This window comes from Galleria mellonella, unplaced genomic scaffold, assembly GCF_026898425.1.
Source record: "Galleria mellonella isolate WM207_F2 unplaced genomic scaffold, CSIRO_AGI_GalMel_v1 utg4031, whole genome shotgun sequence".
NCBI classification, from domain to species: domain Eukaryota; kingdom Metazoa; phylum Arthropoda; class Insecta; order Lepidoptera; family Pyralidae; genus Galleria; species Galleria mellonella.
The window spans coordinates 286,040-308,505 of NW_026442096.1; the positions used below are offsets into that span (position 1 = coordinate 286,040).

General features: G+C 35.5%; 2 protein-coding genes and 1 pseudogene across 2 annotated transcripts; all 3 read right to left on the bottom strand.

Annotated features, from left to right (window-relative positions):
* Positions 1-248: 248 nt before the first annotated feature.
* On the bottom strand, positions 249-1,196 carry LOC128201404 (uncharacterized). The gene has a single exon (XM_052898218.1). It carries the CDS (start codon positions 1,194-1,196, stop codon positions 249-251), a length of 948 nt encoding a protein of 315 aa, XP_052754178.1.
* A 964-nt stretch (positions 1,197-2,160) lies between these two features.
* LOC128201405 (uncharacterized) lies at positions 2,161-2,962 on the bottom strand. Its single transcript, XM_052898219.1, has 2 exons — positions 2,243-2,962; positions 2,161-2,181 (listed from the first exon to the last, which is right to left on the bottom strand). Exons 1-2 carry the CDS (start codon positions 2,960-2,962, stop codon positions 2,161-2,163), a joined length of 741 nt encoding a protein of 246 aa, XP_052754179.1.
* A 75-nt stretch (positions 2,963-3,037) lies between these two features.
* Positions 3,038-19,591, bottom strand: LOC128199978 (uncharacterized; annotated as a pseudogene).
* Between the last annotated feature and the right edge of the window lie 2,875 nt (positions 19,592-22,466).

Here is a 22,466-nt window from a genome sequence, read left to right on the forward strand (position 1 = left end):
CTGTGTCGTTCTTTGTATAATTATTATCAGGTTTCTTGAGGCAACCTATTGTATGATCTTTCTCATTAGAGAGACATGCTTTTACTTTAATCGCCTGGTTATTGTTTTCTATATTTGTACAAAAACGCCTCCAGCATTCTTGCTTTCTCTGGCGTATGAGTTTCTTATATTGTTTTTTGGATGTTGTGTATTTATTCCAGTCTTCTTGTGACCGTTTGTTCATGGCTATGTTAAACAATTTCCTTAACTTACGACGGTGTCTTTCCAATTTTGGACACCACCAGTGTTGCCTCCCCATACTGTGGTGTGGTTAGGGCACAGGACTGTTCATAGCTTGAGGTTAAAATGGACGTGATGTAGTTTGCACTATCGTCCAGATCTGTTACCGCTAAATCGTCTAGTAGTAGCAGTTGATTGTCAAATTTTTCCCTGACCAGTGTAAGAAATTTATGTTGGTCAGTCCTTCGAGGTATACGTCTAGGCTGTGGTTTGGGTAACTCCATATTAATGGAGAATCGAATCCATCTATGATCTGAGCATGATATTTCATTGGATACATGCCAGTCACAAACAGATTCCGAAATACCAACAGTCGTTAGAGTTAAATCTATAATAGTTTGTGATCGAGCGTTTATAAAGGTAGGTTCAGAACCTTTGTTAATTAGAGTAAGGTTATTACTAAAAATAAAATGCAGCATTTCCTCACCTCTGTTATTGCACTTGCCGTTACCCCAAAGGGTATGATGCGCGTTGGAGTCGGCAGCGATGACCAGATCCAGCTTCTCCCTCTCACAAAACTCGACCAATAGATTGAGCTCCGGAGTTGGTATGTCCTCGTCGCTCGGCAGGTATGCGGAGGCAAGGACAATATCCGGGAGATGCTGTTCTGTCCTAGTTAATCTGACTACTGTCAGGTTCCTTGAACAGAATTCGTTGATTAGTAATGTTGGTACATGTTTCGGTACTAGTATACATGTTCTCGGTTTACTTACGGAGGTGTCTAGAAGAAGTTTTCCTCCGCTGTTTCCAAGACCACATATCCTGTTTTTCCTGATCCACGGCTCTTGGATCAGCGATATGGTCTGTGTGTTGTTTTCCAGCACTCTGCGTAAGGAAGCCGTTGCAGTTTGGCTGTGCTGGAGGTTGATCTGTATGATTTTAGTCTTCCCGGAGAGGGGAGGAGTAGAGGACACCATCGCTGGTTTCACTCTCTCCCCCCTTCCGGAAAGCACTCTTCATCCGAGATAGATCTCGGAGAAGGCAGATTTTGCACTTCCATCGCAATCGGGGGTTCCGCGTGCCCAGGCACGGTCGCAGCTTCCCTCGTCGACAATGTCGGCTTAGGTGTCGCGCTCCGCGTCAAGGTTCGCGCCTCCTCCGGTTGTTGCGTGGGGTTTGTATTGGGTTGTGGGGAAGCATCTTTATCCAGAAACCGAATATAAATGTTCCCCATGAGGTAATATAATCTTCTGTCCTGGGCCTTTAACAGATTGGCATCCGTTTCCGGCACCCGGAAGAACAGACAGGTTCCTGGGGGATCCGATCTGGCCCTCTCGTGTGTCAGTGTCCAGGAGTTAATGTTCAAGTTGCGGTTCTGCCGCGCCAAAAGCTTCCGTAGTGCAGCTGAGTCGCCAGTATGACCCGGTACGAATAGCAGACACGGTACTTTCTTTGGGATAGCTGATTGTGGCCTGACAACCAATTTTGAATTAGCTACCGGTGAGGCCATGTTTTGAACGGTCCGATTAAGCCAGGCTAGCGTGAAAGCATCCTCGCACCAGGTTTTGAGGACGCCATCCGCATAATGTGCTCGGCCTCGGAACCTTATATCGTTTGGTTCAGTTTCAAGGGAAGCATCCGGTTCCGCCATGAGCTCATCCCGAAGCTTGCCTTCTATTTCTTGCCGAATACCTTCAGCTTGCTCTTGCGTCATGTCAGAGAAGGGTTCCATCATAACAGCAACGCAGAGCTCGTTAGCGATGAAGGTTGCGGCCGCTTCAGCGTACGACGCAGCGGTTCCTCTCACCGTTCGGGGTTTGTTGGTTTTGGGTTTTTTACCAACCCCAGTCGGTGTTACAGAATCCTCTGGACGTGCACGCTTCTGCACCCTCGGTTCTGGTTTTTGTTGATTATTACCTGATTTCTTTCGACCTCTTGGTTTCATGCTGCGCTTGCGTATGCCTGTGGAAGGCGTAGCACTCGCACCGACAGACGCAGGTGCCGAGGGCCCGCCCAATGTTACCTCTCCTACTGGTTTGGTTTCCACTGGGCGAGAACCCGGTCCCGCGATCTGCCTCGCAGCATCTGCTGCCAATGCACGTTGTGCCGCTGCCTTCGCTTTGGCTTTAAGGCGCCGCTTCTTAGAGGCCGACATTGGTTTTGTTATTGTTTTCCAGGTTGAGTCTGATGGTGATTGTATGGCATCCTTAAGGGATGACATATCCATCGTTGGATAGTCTATTTCTGCATCTGACGCAGCCTTTGAAGACAAACCCTCCGCCACAGCCTCGGTCAGCACCACTGGTTTTCCCTTGGAGGACGCTTCCTTTGACGCAGCCTTAATTGGCGCATCTCGGAGTGCGTCTTTCCTTGGTTCCACCGTTGTAGTAGCCGTCCTTGGTCGGGTAGAGGGAGTTGCCTTGCACGGCGCATCCTTGGACAACGACGTGGATGGTGCATCTCGGGACGCTGCCTGGGTTGGCGCATTCCGTACCGCTACCTTCCTCATCGTATCCTTGGACGCAGCCTTCTTCGGCGCATCATTTGCATTTTTAGACTTAGGGGCATCGGAGGACGCAGCCTTGAGCGGTTGTCGCTTAAGCGCATCCTGAGACGCAACCCTTTGTTCTGAATGTTTAGGCGCATCCGACGACGCAGCCTTTGGTAATTGATGTTCAGGCGCATCCAATGACGCAGCCTGTGATGTTGGTTTTGTTGTTTCGTTATTTGTCTCATTGTCCATGAGGTTGTTTGGTTTTATTCACCTCAGGAGCTCTCCACCCGCCACGGAGCCCTCACGTCGGGGACGTCATTCGTTCTACGAATGATCGCCAGAGCTACTCCCTTGGTATAGGCTCAGCAACTTGAGAAGAAGGTGAATCTGCACGCAGCAAAGCATCAAGAGCGCACCTACGGCACGAGACAATACCATAGGCTCTACCTCGAGACGCCGTGCCGCGCCGACTACCCCTCCCCAAATCGCCGATCCTCGCTTAACAACCCGCTTATGGGATGTCGCAGCCGATTGATCGTGGTTAGCTACTCCACGACCGCCCGTTTGAGAGGAAATCCAGACCGAAGAGATGTGTTGTGAGCAGCGTACAACTACCGCCGGCACACTGCTGCACTCAATCTCCAGGACTCCTTCATCCCTCCGTACGGGTCTCCGCGCACGGCACAAACACGCGGGAGGTCATTACTATCCACCATCAGTCTTGTTTGATGATGAACACGCAAGGACATGACCTCTCCATCCCTGCATTGGACGCACGGCAGTTTTAGTTACGTCTATTTCTTAAGGAACTAGACCAATAACAAGGCGGCAACCTCGTGAAGGCTAGTCTACCGCACTTGCCTTGAGGATCTACACGACTTCTGCGCTCTCCCTCAAGACCACGCCCCCCCACCCCCTCTGAAGGAGGAAGTAGGGTAGGCCTGTATCTGTACTTCTGAATTATACTCTAGAACAGAAACACAGGCCCGCCTTACGAATGTAAACGTGTTTAAAATTCGCAATTACTATTATATACAAAAAATAATCTTAAATAAAATATCTTCAATGATAGTACTAGGATATTTACACTTCACTATAAGAATATATCTTCGTATCAAAATCTAAATCAGAGCAACCCCTATCTATTTGCTAAAAACGATTAGAGGCTGATGAAATGGATTTTTTTCTCGCATTTTCGATCATAATTTAAAAACTAAAAATAGCCTAAAAATAAATAAATATTAATTTTAAAATTAAATACAAATGAAGCCCTATCATATAATATCATACTTGAACTAGGAAGTCCATTTTGAAATTTTGAGCATCCCTTTTGGACCCCCTAGCAAAAATAATAAAAATATTTTTTCAGTTATTTCCATTGCAATATGTATGGACTAACAATATGTAAAACTATTTCTAATCAATATCATTAGTACTAACTGAGACATAGCACTATGATAGACGGACGGATAATATCGCACTATAAGGGTTCCTCTGTACCTTTTCTTTTTACAGAAACAGTAATACAAATATGGAGAATTGCATGTTTATGTAAAAGAAGCCTCTTAGGTAAATACATTACGATTACATTACGGGGCAATAAATATGTAACCTATTGTTGAATTATTTAACACAAGAATTGCATTTTTGTGTTATGTTTATACTTTCTATTGTACCTACCTACTGCTTATTTTTCTCCTGTGACATATTATTCAAGGCTGTCAATGAATGCTTTGAATATCTAATAATGTTTGTATTAAAATTTTATATTCGACTAGATTTTTGCCTGCTATTTCAGAAGTAGGTGGTAGGTAGGTAGAAAACAAATGAAATAGAGCACTTTTAAATGTCGTATTAAGATGAAACATATACCAATTTTTATATCAGACCTTCAGGAATACAACAATGAAAATCGCATTGATTTGTTGCAATAGTTTTTGCGTAATACTAAAACAAATATACAGACAAATAGACAAAATTACTAAAGCATTGTTTTGACATCCATTAATCTAATTAAGACCTCTATGTATTTAATATCTGTATATAATTAATACCTGCCATGTTGATTCCGGCATAGAATAAGCTACCTTTCTATCGTCGTAAGAGGCGACTAAGAGAGAACGAGGGATGGGCAGCAGCATCCTTCTTAAAACACCTCTAAAGCCTAACTGCGGTTGCCAGTTTGCTTGCCAAACGTAGCAATTAATGTCAACCCCCCCGCCCCCCGGGGGACGCCAATGTTCTCCAATGGACAGTTAAAGGCTGATATGATATTTAGTACTATAGTTATCTTTAAACTTTATCTATACTAATACTATAAAGAGAAAGGATTTCATTGTTTATTTGTAATGGATAAACTCAAAAACTACTCAACCTATTTTAAAAATTCTTTCACCTATAGAAAGCTGCATTATCAGCAAGTAACATTGGCTGTATATTACTTTCGAAAATTCTATCTACCTATGCTAAGCTGGGCCGATTCGTTAGTAACTTATAAATGTGAAAGTTACTGAAGATATTTGGATATTTATTATTCAAGTAGCCGTTACCCGCGACTTTGCTCGTACGTAAGTATAATTAAAAGATAAACAGTTGTATAGAAGTATGTGATTTACAAAATAAGAAACATGAAATTTCATTCTAATTTTGTAATCAGAATTTATATAGTTATTTGTGTAACTAGTGTTCTATAAAAAAAGTCTTCAATTGCGGTAAAATCAGTTACTTTCATCTAAAAACTAAACTATTAAACTAATTTTGATAAAAAATCTATGGGATTAATCTGTAAGTATTTTAAATAAAAAAATTCAAATCCGTTTGCAACTGAAGTAGTTACGAGGTAACAAACATAAAATAAAAAAAAACAAATTGAGAAACTCCTTCTTTGTGTAGTCGGTTAAAAAAGTATATTAGGACGATTTTATTTTTCTTTCTACTCTTTTAAATATTTATTATTAGTTTCATCTTCGTTATTTCGTTAAAAGTATAAATTTTTTTATACAAACTTCACTATGGTAGAGAAGTAAATAAAAATACGAAGCGGGCGAAATTCGAACCTAAAATACCTTGGTGCTTGAATACGTGACAGATGTAGTCGCTCGCTTACATAACTTTACCTAGTTTCTAAGTAAACATTGCGTATTTACCCAGTTAATTCTTTGAACTTAACCCAATCTTCAAGACGAGGTGCGCGCGGAATTTCCGCCGCCATTGCCCAGTCGGCTCCCTCCATTGATTGTTCTACCAAATACTTCTCTAAATCTGCTTCTGTGGAGAAAAACCTAAATCTTACAAAGGCTCCAACGATTGATTGTTTTAGAACAGCAAACATGCTACAGATGGAAAGTGGTAATCTTCATCACTTATAAACGAACATATAGATAACACGAAATACTCGACGCTCGTGTCAGCCATCATGTGTTCACATTTCCAAGAATTATCTAAAAACTGAGTTATTCGACTTTTTTAATATTAGCAAGGGGCTAGTGTTGCTCAATAAATAACGTTTTTAATGATATTTTTACTTAATACCAAGAAGCCAAAAAGTTAGTGTAAGGAATTATTGAGATTATACTATTTTGTAAGCGTTATAGTTATTGATTATTTATAATTGACAGCAACAAAGTTAAACTTAATTAAGTTTTTCAACCGAACACCAAAGATAATTTCATAGTCTCAAGTAACTAGGTATAGTAATGATAATGGGCGATGTCCGCTATGAAATAAATTGTCCTCTCATAAAATTGTAAAACGATTCTGGCTAACTATATACTCATAGTAGCATATATTAAATATATATTTTAGTTATAAGCTTTCTACAATACAAATAAATAAAATATATCGCCTTTAAATATTCAAATATCATTATAATAAAAATTAATTAATTATAATTCTCTCTAGTTTAAAGAATAAAGCTTAATAGGCACTATAGATACTAATATAATTTTAATATTTTCTTATCTTGACCGATTTCACTTTTAACATAATATTTAATGTGGATAGAGCGATTAAAATGTATATATCATATATATTAAAATCCCATTCTATGCCGTGTGACCCCAATATAAAATGGGCCAGCCCTTCCTTTCCTGTAGATGTCATAAGAGGAACTAAGAGAAGTTAAAGGTCGAGGGATAGGTAACAGTGTCGCTTTTAAAACATTACCAAAACCCTAACAGCGGTTGCTAACCCTCTACTTAGCGTGGCAACTACTGACATAACCCCCTTACAGGATAGATGCTCATATTCAACAGTGGACACTTAACAGCTGATGTAAATATATCAAAATTGCCTAACATTTTACATAACAAATAGGATAAAATAACAGTAACTTCAGTTATGCCAAAATTAATATGAAAACAATGGGAGAATAAATCATATTAATTTTGAACATATTTACCAAGTTTAAAATTAGTGGAATATCACGTAACCTTAGATTATATAGATAGAACGTCAAGCCTCAAAAAGGGATCAACTTTTTGTCAGCTAATTGTCAAATTAGCTGGCTCTTTTTTTTATTAGTATTCTCTATACTTACGCATAAAATATACATTTTATGCTTGACGTATTATTAAATAAAATGAGTGTTTTCGCATTAAAAAGATGTAAAAATTATAAGACAAAATAAATATAGAAGTCATAAAGGAATCACTCATAACTATTTATCACACAAAATTGTATGAAAAAGTTTACCCGTTTTTTTCGAAGCATTTCTATGGAGACCCACTATATTTATAATTTAAGCACGTAACATAAAGAGTACAACCAATTAGAGAACCTCTTCCTTTTTAAAGTAATTTAAAAATATGAATAATAATCTTATTTTATTAATGTTCAAAATAACTTGTTTACCGTTAGCAGTAATTTACAAACTCGAGACTGCTAGTAAGAGACTTTGTGCAAAAATCATCTTAGTGCTAGGGTACCTCTGTCACATTGGTACTTTTGTCATGAAGCAACTGAGTGTTGGTTTAAAGGATGAGATAATATAGCAGTGATATTAGAAGATACGGAAGTAAAAAATCATAGTCCTCAACATTGATGTACTTAATTTTCCAAAAGGGATCTAGCGCCTCAAAAGGCGCATATGTTCTCTCAAATATCATTTCAAAACTTTCCTTGCTCCCTGAGCTGAACACGTCCTTCCTCCCACCCTTAACACGTTGGTCATAATATATTCTGTAATGTCTATAAACAAGCGACGATTACCACTTTCCATCAAGTTGGCCATTTGCCATTCTATATAAAAGTCTTACCTGAAGTTTGTCTTGCTGTAGCAGGTCTGCGTAAAGCCCTCGCCAAGTTTCCACACACCGGTTCATGCGAAGTCAATTTGCTTCCACTGCATCGCCATTCCTCATCTTAAAATATAGGTATAACATTTCTTTTAATATATTTTAAATATGCGTGGTTACTTTTATGAATAAGGGGTTATTCATCAAAAACTTTTTCAGAGTTATATTAACACTATTATAAAGTTATTAGTTTAAGGACATAAATATAGAGAATTTAATCACTTTTTATTTTTATTTTAAACACTTTTTTTACCTAATGGATCATTTATATTTATTAAATATATTAATTTTTGAAATTATAAAAATATAATTAATTGAAATATAAAAAGTAAGAACCTATTTATGTAACAAAATTGTACCTCTTGCCAGCTTATAATTATCACTTACCGTCAGGTAACCACTTTCCATCAGGTGGGCCGTCAGCTTGTTTGCCATTCTAAGTTGTATAAAAAAAAAAAAAAATTATAATTGTCAGCAACGTACCCATTAGTGTATTCAATATCTGCAGTTTGCTCGGCGCCTCCAGGGAAGGTTTGCTGTGAGCGGTCCTTGGTCTTTCAGGAAGAGACGGCCTTGTGGGACGCATCCCAACACATTCCGTGGTGGCTGGCCGACGACGCACCAACCTTTCTAGTTTAGACGCCTTACTCTCACTATCAGAAGCCTGCTCTAAATTTGGCTACAAAAATAATGTTCTTATAATTTATCAAGTTATGTCTAGACTTTTTGATTATGATTATACCTATTGTATATATGTATAATCATAATCAAAAATGGCTGTGTTTCGGTTTGAAGGGTGGGATATGGCGTGAATTTACTGGGTACAGAGGAATAACATCTGAGTCCTCAGGAATGGCAACGCATGGGGGGTATCATGGGCGAAACAGTATACTCTGTTATGTCCATGGTACTGCTCATGACTATAGGCGACGGTTACCACTTTTCATCAGGTGGGCCGTCAGCTTGTTTGCCATTCTAAGTTGTAAAAAAAAGTTATATTATACAAATTATAAAAATTATTATGCCTGATAAGATGAAGATCCCTGCATATTTTAGCAGTATTTTTCTGAACTAGTTGTTACCTAGCGGAAATCCACATCACTGGTTATTTGCTTAGAATTATTTTGTTTAATTTCACTACCATTAGTATGTGTGTGGCTGCCAACACTCAAAGATTGACCACCACTATCGACACACTAGGGTCCGAACAGAGGATATCTCATTTAGAGGTGAAACACGTATCGCAAAACGTACGTGAACAAAATGGCAGTCGGAGATTGATGGTTAATATGAAAGGTTGTGGAACTTCTGGTTGAATAGTGGTTTCGAATTTTGACAGTTATACATATACTAATGGTAGAAGAATTAAACAAAATAATTAGTTAATATCAGTATTTTTTAGTCTGCTTGGGTATTTTTGTCCCACTCGCAATTCCGCTACTAAGCGGCATAGCTGTTTCGGTTTGAAAGGTGGAATAAAGCAATAAAATTACACAGTGCGGAATTATCATTACAATATCTTGGTTGTCCTCAATACAGGCAGCATATGAGGAACTCAACAGGCATCACAGTAGTATTTTGCGTTATCCGTTATCCAACGTAAACTTTAAACTTATGAATTAAGGGCAATGTCCTTAATTTACTTCGCAGTTATTTACTGTCGCAAACAAATTACTGAAATAACAATAAAACTATAAAACAAAACAACAACAAGCTTTTAAATCAAAACTGCGTATTGTTGTATTTATATTTGGTGTACCTACCCCAAGGAAGTGTACCGATCCCCCTCCTTTTCCTTACATATATTAATGACTTGCCAAATTCTATTGATCAACCTATGACATGATTTGCTGATGATAGCACAATTACAACAAATTGTATTGGCATTAACCTTTATGAAGCCGACATTAATAGATCATTACCATTAGTAATTAAAAGGCTTAACAATAATAATTTAAAAATTAACTTAAAGAAAATCATTGTTATGCATGTCAATCAAAAATCTCAATATTTTTCGGCCTAAAATTAATATATGACAGCATTAAAGAAGTTGACACAGCCAAATTTCTTGGACTAGAAATTGAAGCTAAATTGGAAAAGTAACATTGATGATCTAAATAGAAAACTTTATTGTTTAGCATACACTCTTTATAAATTACCTAAGACTGTAAATATTAATACACTGCTCACAGTATCACGGTCTTGTCGAATCAATATTAAGATACGGCATTTAAGATTCAAATACGCTATATATAAGGTCTATGTTTGGACTAAAAATCAAAGTGCTATAAGCCACTATTTATCAAACTTAATATTCTAACATTTGCATTGACATTGCGTCCCTATATATATTTAAAATATATTGTATTGTATTTGTAACAGTCAACACACATTTATTTCCTCGATTATCTGACAGGGTGATTAGAAACAGATGATATAAGAATCGTTTATGTATGTATACATCCAGCCAAAGCAACATGTGTACAGAGATGTTTTATGTGTACGGTCCTAAAAGTCTATATAAAATTCCAGAGCAATACAAATGTTTAAAAACAAATTTGTTCAAGAAAATAATGAAAAAAATGCTAATTAACAAATGTTATTATAATGTTAATGAATTTTTAAAATACAAATTTTAATAAGACATACATAAATTTTTAATTATAGATATTACTCTCTGTTGAAATATTATTTAAATATTTGACATTTACAACAATATTTAAACTTTTGACATTTCTTTTTGAATATTAATATTTGTTATTATTGTATTATTATTTACATTATATAATTTGCAATATTTCTTTTTGTAAAACTCTTCGTCAAAAAAATGTGCATGCTAATGTTGGCAAAACACGTTAGAACTATCATCATTATCAATTCAGCAATTATCTGTCCACTCCTAAATATAAGCTCTCTATAGACTGCCATAAGGAACGGTCCTGAGGCACCTGCATCTACAGGCCCCCTGCAATGTATTTGAGATCGTCACTCTATCTAGTAGGAAGTCGTCCTACACTACGTTTGTCCGTACGGGATCGCCACTCAAGAATCTTTCTTCTCTATCGGTTGTCGAATCTTCGAGCTATATGATCAAACCATTGCCACTTCACTTGCTTATCCTTTGGGATATATCGGTTACTTTGGTTCTTTTGCGGATATTCTCACATCGGATTCTATCACGCAAAGAAAGTCTGAGCAAAGCTCTCTAAGTGAGCATAGCCCACTAAATAATTTGAAGCTTTTTCATACGGGTAACGTTGTAGGACGCACTGTGGTATTTTGGATGAAAAGATGCGACGTAGGTTTCCGAACGTTGCCCATCCTAGCTAGGCAAACAGAACTATAACATAGTTGTTGTTTTATTTTAGTTTGTGTTTGTCTAACACATGTTAATGCAAATAAATTTATCTTTATTTTGTTTATCTTTATGCATGGTACTATTCGTGTCTATATGCGGTGATTACTACTTTCCATCAGATGAGAATCCCCTTAGTTTCTTTAACACTCCACGTTGCATATAAAAATGTCGTTATGTTTTTATTACAATTAAAATTTGTAGATTTATAGAACACCAAAATCAACCTTTGGAAACTGCGAAGATGGACCAGGCTCGGGTGTAGCAGACAGAGTTTGGGCAACAGCTGCCTAATTCCTCGTCTTCCGCATCACTACCTGAGCTCGATGACGGTGGACCAAACTCATCATCAGTTCCATCTGTAAATAATAATGCATGAATTGAACATAAATAATAATGTATATTTTTCTAAAAAATAACCCCGTTTAATATGTGTATTCTAAAATACATTACATGTGATATTTCTTTGCCATTCTTCTTTGAAGAAAATCATTAAGATTAAGATTTATAAGTACCTTTTTCAAATGACTTCAGAAAGTTCAATTATATTTTTCTTTAAGCGGACTATTACAAAATGATGAATCTCAAGATTGCTGCTGGTGCGCATTGAGTTTCACAACAAAGTATAATATATAACTTTATTTATTATTACTGTTTATTTTTTGTTTTATTTTAAATTTGGAAAAAAAATAGTTCCAATTAAGAGCTACTTTACTTAAGTATTTAGATTTCAAAATAAAAAATTGACAATGTAGTCTTAATTTGAACAACACGATTAGGTTTTAACTTCACATTAGTTTATTAACCAATAACGACCTTAAAATTTGCGTTTCAACGTTCTATAATAAACTGCTTTAGAACTTAAAAAGATTTTAATACACTATTGCGTAGCAAAATAATAATTTATAAACGCTATCTTTTGAGATAAAAATCTATCTATACAATTAAAGAATCAAAATGTATTTCCAAAAAAAAATTGCCAGTCATACGATTTGTGTACATTGCATAAACATATTCGTAAGATAAGTATACAAATACAAACTACATATTACACACTATTTTTAACAAACTGTTAACCGATTTTGTAGATTTCAATCTCAAAGGCTTATTTACTGGTATATTTAAGGAGAGAGGGGGGGGAGCGTGTGAACCGTACTTATCCCAAAGTTCTCTAGTACGTATGCGCAAACACATGTCTGACTGTATATAGTTGAACCTTTTTTTTTTCAAGTTTCAACAAAAAATCAATGACAGTGCAGATCAAAGTCACTAAAGGACATAAGACTTGTGTGATATCATCAAACAATGAATGGGCCTGATGTAGATAAATATCAACTAAATTGAAATATATAACATACACTCAATATCTGTATGCAATGGATGATCGTCCAAGTAGACCAACATGGGTAACATGAAGCAACATTCGTTCTATAATGTGGTGAATCAGCCACCGGAGTTCCGCTTAATGTTAATCGACGCAGCGAACCACAGACCCCTAAAGTCCAAAGACGACTAGACTCTGCTACTGGATTACTGAAAGATACATAGAATGTTTGCAAATTACACATATATATATATATATATATATATATATATATATATATATATATATATATATATATATATATATATATATATATATATATATATATATATATATATATATATATATATATATATATATATATATATATATATATATATATATATATGGGGGAAAGGGATTGTTAGTAATGGGGTCTAACTGACCCATTGCTACCAATACACCCTATCAGGTCAACCTGCACGCGATTTCCCCTGAAACTATTGTGGTTAATTCCAATGGAATTCATCACAAAGGGTTAATTGACCTGCTTTCATCGTCACCTATCACTAGTGTGCACTAGTGCCCCGCCAGCGTATACCAATAGCACGGGCGTGGTTACCATACCATTATCACCCATTAAAAAAATATATCTATATATACGTTATCGCTACCGCTCAAATGAGACAGAGACAGCCGGCGTCTTATACTTTCAAAACGAAAGTATATCAACTTATAATTCTTCATTTGCTATTTATGTAGTGGTGCATTAAACTGAATTTACCTAATTTAAATCTTAGTGATATCAAGAAATGATTATTAAAATAACCGAATATACGTACTTGCTAAATTTAATGTATGCAGTTTTTGCAATGCCCCTAAAGGCTGTAAGTCTTTAATTTTATTTCCACTAGCATACATTTCCTGTAGCGCCCCTAAGCCCACACACACCATCCAAAGAGGCCAGGCCACAACGGCTTATACTCAATATCTGCAACATTAATTTTGATTAACATTTCAGTTCTTTTAATTAAATATATATAGCACTCCCTTCTCTATGCCTTGAATGTACATCCTCACCCGTATTTTTTACTTATGCCAAAACATCAAACCCCTGTAACGTGAGAAATAGAATTAGATACTTTGAAATAGAATCGTTATAATTTTTTAAACGATCTGCCTTCTCTTTGTAAGTATAACCTGCAGAACTAACACTTCTTAAGTTCTTTTATTTTAAAGAAAACCTACCGAACCAAATTGAATTAAATTTTGCAGATTGTGTTTAAAAATTCACTGAGAAGTCGCGAATATGTGAATACATGTTGTACATTACTTTCAAATGAACTAAGCCAATGCCAAGTCTCTCTTAGGATGACAAAGCGCTCCCATCCAAAATTAGGGAACGTAGTCTCGGTGTAAGCACATGAAGTCTCCTCAATCCCACACGTTCAGCTACCACTGAAGTTTTGCCTCTCGGATGCGAAGTACCTCTTCGTCAGTGGTAACACCACTACATTGTTTCTTTAAAAAAAATGACAATTTCTAATGTGAACTGCTAAATAATAGTACTAATTTTTTTAGGTCCGTTACAATTTAGTATGCATGTGATCACCAAGCTACGAAGATCATAGCCATCAGTAAAGGCAACCAATAAACATTAACAACCAAACTTCCGTTAGAGGAAATTAGTATCCGACATGGACAAAACATTTGCAGTATTCGTAATCATTTATAAAAGTACTCAATAGTAATCATATGTATCATGCTACTGCACTGTTTCAGGCCTTTTCCATGAAAAGGCACAAGTGAAATAATAGTATTTGGTATATACGCCATCTCCTATTCTATTAATTAATCCCGACTCTCACTCGATTAATCCTTTTTGAAAGCAATGGAGAATTTTCGCGACATACGCAGCCACTTTTTTTATGCAAAATAATTTTCCTTACACAATTATCAATAGTTGCATTTTATTTTATCCTTTTTCAAACTCTGTTTCTTTGAAGAAAATATTTTGTTTCTATGCTATATCACTTTAAAACGATGCTAAATGATTTCGATTTAGCCCTATACATATATAAATTATACGTACAAGTAATTCGATTAAAGTCAATTCTCGAGGAATAACAATGCGCCAAACGGGTAAACGGCGTTCCAACTCATCTTGGCCAGGAGGTTGCACTGGCTCTGGTGGGGGCATTGCCAATACCCTGTAATAATCAAATGAAGCTACACAATATTTAATATTTACTTTATTATTTGTAACTCAATAAAAAAAAATCTTTTCATCAATGCCCAGTTTTTATATAATAAGGAGCAATCAAAGATATCAATTGCTCAGCCTAATAGTAAGAAGCCAAAAGCCAACGAGTGCTTACAACAGTAAAGGCGTCACTAGTACGTTAGCGAACCTTGCTGTAAGTACGGAGATCATAAGTTTAAAGTATCATACGTTTAAACTTTTTCTTAGTTTTACTATGGACGAAATCGTCCATAATTTTACCATAAAATTGAAATCAAAATATCGTTTGCGTCAACCATATTACCGCTGCGCTACAGATGCTTTTTAAAACAAATAAGAAAGTTGCCTATTCCTGTTTATTAATTTTAAGGCTGTTTTGCGCAGCAAAATCTTAAATTTTGATTAAATTATCGATAGAATTTGCTCACATAATTCGTGACATTGTTGTCACAACTAAAGTCTGTTATATCTTTTATATTTCTTGTCATTTACCTAAATAAGGGAGTAGCTCTCATAAGCGGTGGTTCAGGTTGAACTAGTGCTGATATTTCCGACGGTGAAGGCGATAGTGCGATATTCGGCGTCTGTGGGGCACTACCTAGTTCCACGCACGGAGCTTCGTGAGCAGGCATATTCTAATAAAAATAGGTAACTTCATTATAACATTATAATAAATCATGATGCATAAATATATACATTTCACTAATTATTAAAGTAAAATTTTAATTTTAGAGATATTTTTAAAAATAGCTTTTAAAAATCAACCATAATTTCTGCGTAATCACGCTGATACCTGGAATTTTTTTGAATTATAAAATGTGTCATTTTGACATTTTAGATATTGTAAACTGAACAGAATGAAGAAACAGATGCGATTGTGATTTAACGAAGAGTACAACGAACAAACCTAAGCATTCATTGACGCTTTACAACACATTTGACTTGAAGTAGTGGTGTCATATAGTGAATGAGGAGTTACTATACCTACCCTAGATTTCTTCCCAACCAATTATTAGTTCTTGATCCTTTAGTCTACAAATCCTTCGAATTATATATCAGTTTTTGGTACTTCTACGGACATACAAATACTCATTTTAAATATTCTCATGCAGCGAGACTCTTTAAAACACATCAAGACAAGAGTTTCCTATTCTCAAATGATTAGCAGTATGACACAATGTTTCAGTTCTATAAATTATAACTGCGCGCGATGACAGTAGGTACCAGGTATAAGCGGTACCAGCGTACCAATCTAATGACAAGCATATAGTCTTCATTCTCATGGTAATAACCTAATACATTGTAGTACAAATTAGATACTGTACCTACTCCTAAATAGATAAATACAATAGGAAGGCCAAATGTGTGGACAAGGACAGACATTAAAATACACGACACATATAAGAGTATACCTATTTACTTATGTCTTGAACTTAAAGACCTTAAACTTAATATTTATTATAATTCAGGTATTAGTACAGAAGTAATCTAACCTATTTTATAATTTACTATGCAATAACCAAGTACAAATATCAAAGTAAATTAGTCTAACATGGACGTGTGTGTAAGACTTAAATATTGTTTGTATTCATGAAATAAAGTAGAAATTCATTTTGTCAAATAATTGTTATTATTTACAAAATACGAATAGTCGGAATTGGGGTAGCTTTAATATTAGTTAATATAAATACTTACTTGAATTTAATTTTGCAATATTTATCAATATTAACTTTGTTTATTTGTTGCTATGAACAACCGTAAAAAAAATAGATTAAGGTAATACCTCACTAAGCATAAGACATATATCAGAATAAAAGTACTTATATAAAAAGTACACTTTCTTATTTTATAGGGAAATTTGAAACTACATACATAACGCATTTATAATTTTATTATGGAGACACGACGATGGACAGCCAGAAAATTCTAAAGCATTTTGTACACATTTGGATTAGGTACTACCTTCCGATGATCGCAAGTCGATCACCACACAATACAAAATATTTATATCCATGTTACACATGGATGTGTGTATGTCTAGGTATTTTTCTATGTATAATATATAAGTATAAATAAAAAATTTTGAAATTTAATATAATATAGTACTCAAAGTACTTACAAACGTACGAGTATTTAATATTTACTAATCACATTTTGCTTCTTTGCTTACGTGATTCAGCACATGAACTATCCTGAAATATCCTATGTAATAATTTAGAATATAACCTACTCGTGTACCAAGTTTTAATTAATTATAGGTATTCAGTCGTTTAAGCGTGATTAAGTAATAAACACAAATATCTTTATAAATTTTCACATTTATGATATGTATAAATAGAATTCTGCTTTCCTGACATACTTAAACAGAATAATTGTACAATGTTGTGCCATACTACGATAAATTATAAATAATAATTGAGATTTTTAAGCCAGTTACGATTGTCCCTACCAGTGTTTCCCCACTAGGCAAGGACTACTACTTATCCATTTTTAGTTTTGGATCTTACCAGTTATTTAATGAAAAAAACAAAAGCGTATTATATGTGTATGAATCCTCCCTAAACAATGTAGAAACGAATATATCGATAAAATCGTTTCGGCCAGCGCTCCCATGTGAAAAAACAAAACAGCACACATAGCCACCTCGTGCTAGGTATCTTATGGACTCGCTAACGACAAACAATGATTCTATCAATAAATTCGTCTGTGTGTACTTTGTCTCAGGGGCAGGTGTATTGTAAGTCAGATTTACATAGTACACAATAATAAATGTTAAAACCACTTATTTTGATTTTATAACTAACTACAGAATCGATTTTAGCAAAATTTCTATGACATCAGTCTAAAAGTATATCCTTTCAGAAAAATAAAAGAATTTTCCAAATTGGTTTATAACTAATGGAGTTAAAAGGCAACAAACATAAAAAACACCGTTTTTTTTTTATATAATGTAAAAGAAAAAATGTGTTCGAAAATAATATGTTCGTTCATATAGTATTAGAGCTAATTTTTATGCTATATTAAAAATTTTGCCGAACTTGTGAAATGAACTAATATCAATTATTGTTGTTCCTATCATGCTATGGATACGAACCATATGAACTGAAATTGAATTATAATAACACGCCCGACACTTCAGGCTCAAAGGGGCCACAGACGTCCTGATCTTTGTCGTGATAAAGGCCTTTTTATAAAATCTGGCACAGCGACCCGATTTACAAGCTACATAAAATGGGGGAGTCCCAAACAGGCTCGTGCACGTCATACTTCACACTTCACACGTCATCCTCTTGTCGAATCGCACTTTTCGCTATCGCGTCAACGGCGTGCAATCCAGCGCGCGTTCCATCAGAGCCGGCGACCACCAAGGCGCCGGCTGAGTATTCTGCATGCGACGTGTTCTCTTGTCAACGGCGTTAGTTGATGTTTACGATAAATATAACATTATTCATTCTGTGTGCGTGCTCTTAGACTCGGGAAGCGAACATTGCATTATGACGCGATCTCTATGCGAATTACTAGACTAGCCATTTATACAGTCTACTTAAGAAATTCAGGGATTGGAAATTCAATAATTCAGTCGACACAGACGTGCGATATTAAAATTAAATCCCGTACCAGCCTTTACACTATGCGCATGCGATGCTTTATGTTGCTGCATATCACATCTACTTGCCAGCGATACCGAAACAACACGCGCAGTTTCGAATCCCTAACAACGTTCAACTAGCAGATCCACACTTCTACGAACCCCAGAGTATCGATATTTTAATAGGCTTTTATAATTAATAATTTAAAATTCTCGGATTTATTAAGTAACGGTACAATGCGATTACCGAATGGTCCGTTTTTACAAAATACGCGTCTAGGCTAGATTATTTCGAGTTCCGTAAAAGTAAACATGCAGAATACGGGCCAAATCCAGTGTAATTTTACTCGTAATATTGATACACAACTAAGATAAATTGGGAGCTTGAGGAAATCAATAAACCGTGTGAGACGTTAACGGATGATTAAAGACAGTGGAAAATCTTTTCATTAAAACTACAACGCGCAATGACGATGGAAAGTTTTTTATAAGCATTCCTCTTAAATCATCACCAAATTAGTTAGGCGAGTCATATACTCAAGCTCTAAACCGATCTTATTCTTAGAAAAACGATTAGATAAGTAAAAGGATTCTAAACTCGTGACCACTTTCCCCTATGTCATCAGATCCTCATGACCTTTTTTCCTCGAGTCCTGCACACTTCCTAGTTGGTCGTCAACTCACGACGCCATGAAGATATACGAAATCATTTAGGAAATTTCCTAAGTCGCTATAAAAAAATAAAAGAGATTTGTCATCACTTCTGGTCAAGATGAGCACAGGAATCTCCAACAGGAATCTGAACTCCAGATCCGAAGCAAATAGAAGGAGAATATGGACTCATTGTAACCTAATACTCTCGTGGTTATTAAGGAAGACAAGTTACCTCCATTGAAGTGAAGGCGCATCATAGCTACCATCCTGGGCAAGGACAGCATCTCGCGAATAGCAGACATACGCACAGCATCAGACACAATACACCGTTTGTTTACAAAAATATGTCCCTTATTCCAAGAAGATGCAAGTGTTTCCAAGGCTGAGGTATGTCGCGTACAGTAAGAAGCGAATGATAGCAACACCGGTTGTGCCCCAGGATTGGTCCACTTCATTTACTTTAAAAAACTTTGCTGTATGTGTCAACGCACGATTTTGAAAATTCAAATGGATCAACGCAATGGCTCTTTCGTCTAAATTTATATTTCTATAACTATTCGTAAATAAAATCGAATAATTCAAGCAAGTGTGCAATTCGAAATTGACCTCTAACGATCTGTTGGAGACATCAGCACGTACCACCCGCCAAACAGCTTCGAGCTTATGTTGTGCAAATAGTTATCGTTTTGTCTTTCTCTCTTTCTCTAACATACAGGTTTTTATATATTCTGTCTCGTACATCGCCAATCTATATACTTTATAATCTAAGGTTTTTCTCTATAGTTCTCTATAATTTTATATTTATCGTTAATTTATATCTTTGTTTAATCAATATTTGTAGGTAATTGATTGATAAAAATAAATAAAATAAAAAAAATCTATTAAGTACAATACAGTCTATAAAATTGCATTTGTTGGTTGGCAAGTGTTGACTACCGTAATGACAGCTACAAATTATGAGAACAGGCATTACACAGATTACGTATTATTGTTATAATAACTTACTCTATACCTTAACATGGACAAAAACAAACCCATAGACATCCAATAATAACAGCGGTCGTCAACTTTTATGTAATATAGTTAATAGCAATAATAATAATAATTGATTCAAGCAAGATGCATTAGATGCAATTATAAGATAAATCTTGTAATTGCATGTGTATATCATTACATATTGATTTACAGATACCGATAGCGCAGGTGGGGTTACCAGTATATATGTATCTGGCCTTCATGCTAGGAAAATTCTGTGTTATGAAGGTGAGACTACCGTACTTCACATAATAAATTTTCTTATATAAATTTATGGAATTACAAAAAATATATAAATGAAGGTTAAACTGCAAAGCATAAACAAGTCGATCAATTTATGTTTTCTCTGATATAATCATGATTAAATCTTGTAAAATTCGTCATGATGGGCTAATTGACTTGTTTTCATCCTCACTTATCATCCTTCACTGATGCCCCGCAAGCGTATACCAATAGCGCAAGCGGGTTTACCATTCCATTTACATTTATTAAAAAAGAAACTGTTCTTTTCCTCAGTGGCAATTGATCGTCATTTTTTATAACTATTTCTGCCAGCGTTATATAAGAGGCTTATTGAAAATTATAATTTTTCTACAAATAATATTCAAAGCATACTCAGATTATAAAACGATTACGCTTTGTCACATCGCATATTTATATACATATACTCAACTACAACCGTAACCGCCATTTCATTTTTCTTGAAATAAAAAACTGCGCTGCATTTGACACGCCACTTTAAACAAAGAACCATTTGTATGAAATCTGGGTAATCACTACTATCAGTTACTATCCTCAATGTATGTATTGAGTGATAGTGCCTCCGATTCATAATCAAAAGTACCTACGATCGATAAAGTTGTGCACTGAGTATTTTATTTATTTTATTATGTTGCCTTTTTAAGTGGTTGTATAGATTTATCTTCCAGTTTTGTAAATATATGGGCAGTGTCCGTTTCAATAACTTTTTAATTTGTTATTCTTTGTATCATTCATATATCATCATCTTTGTTTAATTTATTATTATTGATGAAATTAAATAAAGGGAGAAATCTATATAGTATATTATATTTTATTTAACTTTAGATTGAGAGTAAACAGTAAAAGGTAACCTTAGCAACGCGTGAGCTCCACAGACCAACATAACACATAAAACCTACTTCAACACCCCCACTGAGTCCCATGCGTTGCACACAAAAACTGTGTTTAATAGCACCAAGGGATTTAGTCAGAACATCAGTAGGCATAGAGCCTGTATCACAATATTCAACTTTAATGTCCTTACCTTCGGCTAACTCTCTAACATAATGAAACTTAATATTTATGTTTAGACCGTTTACCAATTACCGGGGAATATGTCAATGATCTGGCACTTTGACTGTCACTAAAAATAGTTACACATCCTACATGACCAGTTAACTCTCCATATAGACCTTTAATAAACATAACGTCTTTAGCTGCTTCACAGATCGCAATGTATTCAGCCTCTGCAGTACTTAGTGCTACACACCGTTGTTTACAAGCCTGCCATGAAATTGTCCCACCTGCATAAATTAACGTGTAGCCAGTAAACGAATGTCCATCAGCATTAGCACCCCAGTCAGCATCTGCATAGGCAACTAACTCAGTCTTGCTTTTCTGGAAAGTGAGCCTCGCATCTATAGTACCCTTAAGATACCAATAGTCTTTTTACGGCAGACATGTGTGATGATCCAGCACAAGAACAAAATTGACTTAAGTAGCTCACCTGCAAAACTAATATCTGGTCTTGTAGCACATGACAGATACATTAAGGAACCTATGATTTCTTGATAGTTGGCAATCTCGTTGGTTTCCTTTTCCAACTTCAAGCCGCACTCCATAGGAGTCTTCAGAGACTTGCAATCCTGCATTCCAAATTTACTCAAAATCTTTTGTGTGTAATGGCTTTGATCTAAACTAATTTCACCTTTATCCAGATTTCGCGTAATTCGCATTCCAAGACAGTCTTTGGCTTCTCCTAAATCTTTAATCTTAAAAGCTTTTCCAATTTTGTCTTTAACTGATTGTATTTGTTTTAAATCAGTTCCAAAAATATAGAAATCATCTACATAAAGACCTATCGCTATAAAATATTTGCTTGATCGCTTCAAATATACGCAAGGATCATATTTAGACCTTTTCAAAACCAATATCAACAATGCAAGAATGAATCTTCTCATTCCAACATCGCGCAGCCTGTTTTAATCCATAAATAGCCTTTTTTAACTTACATACTTTAATAGGGTTTTGAACGAATGAT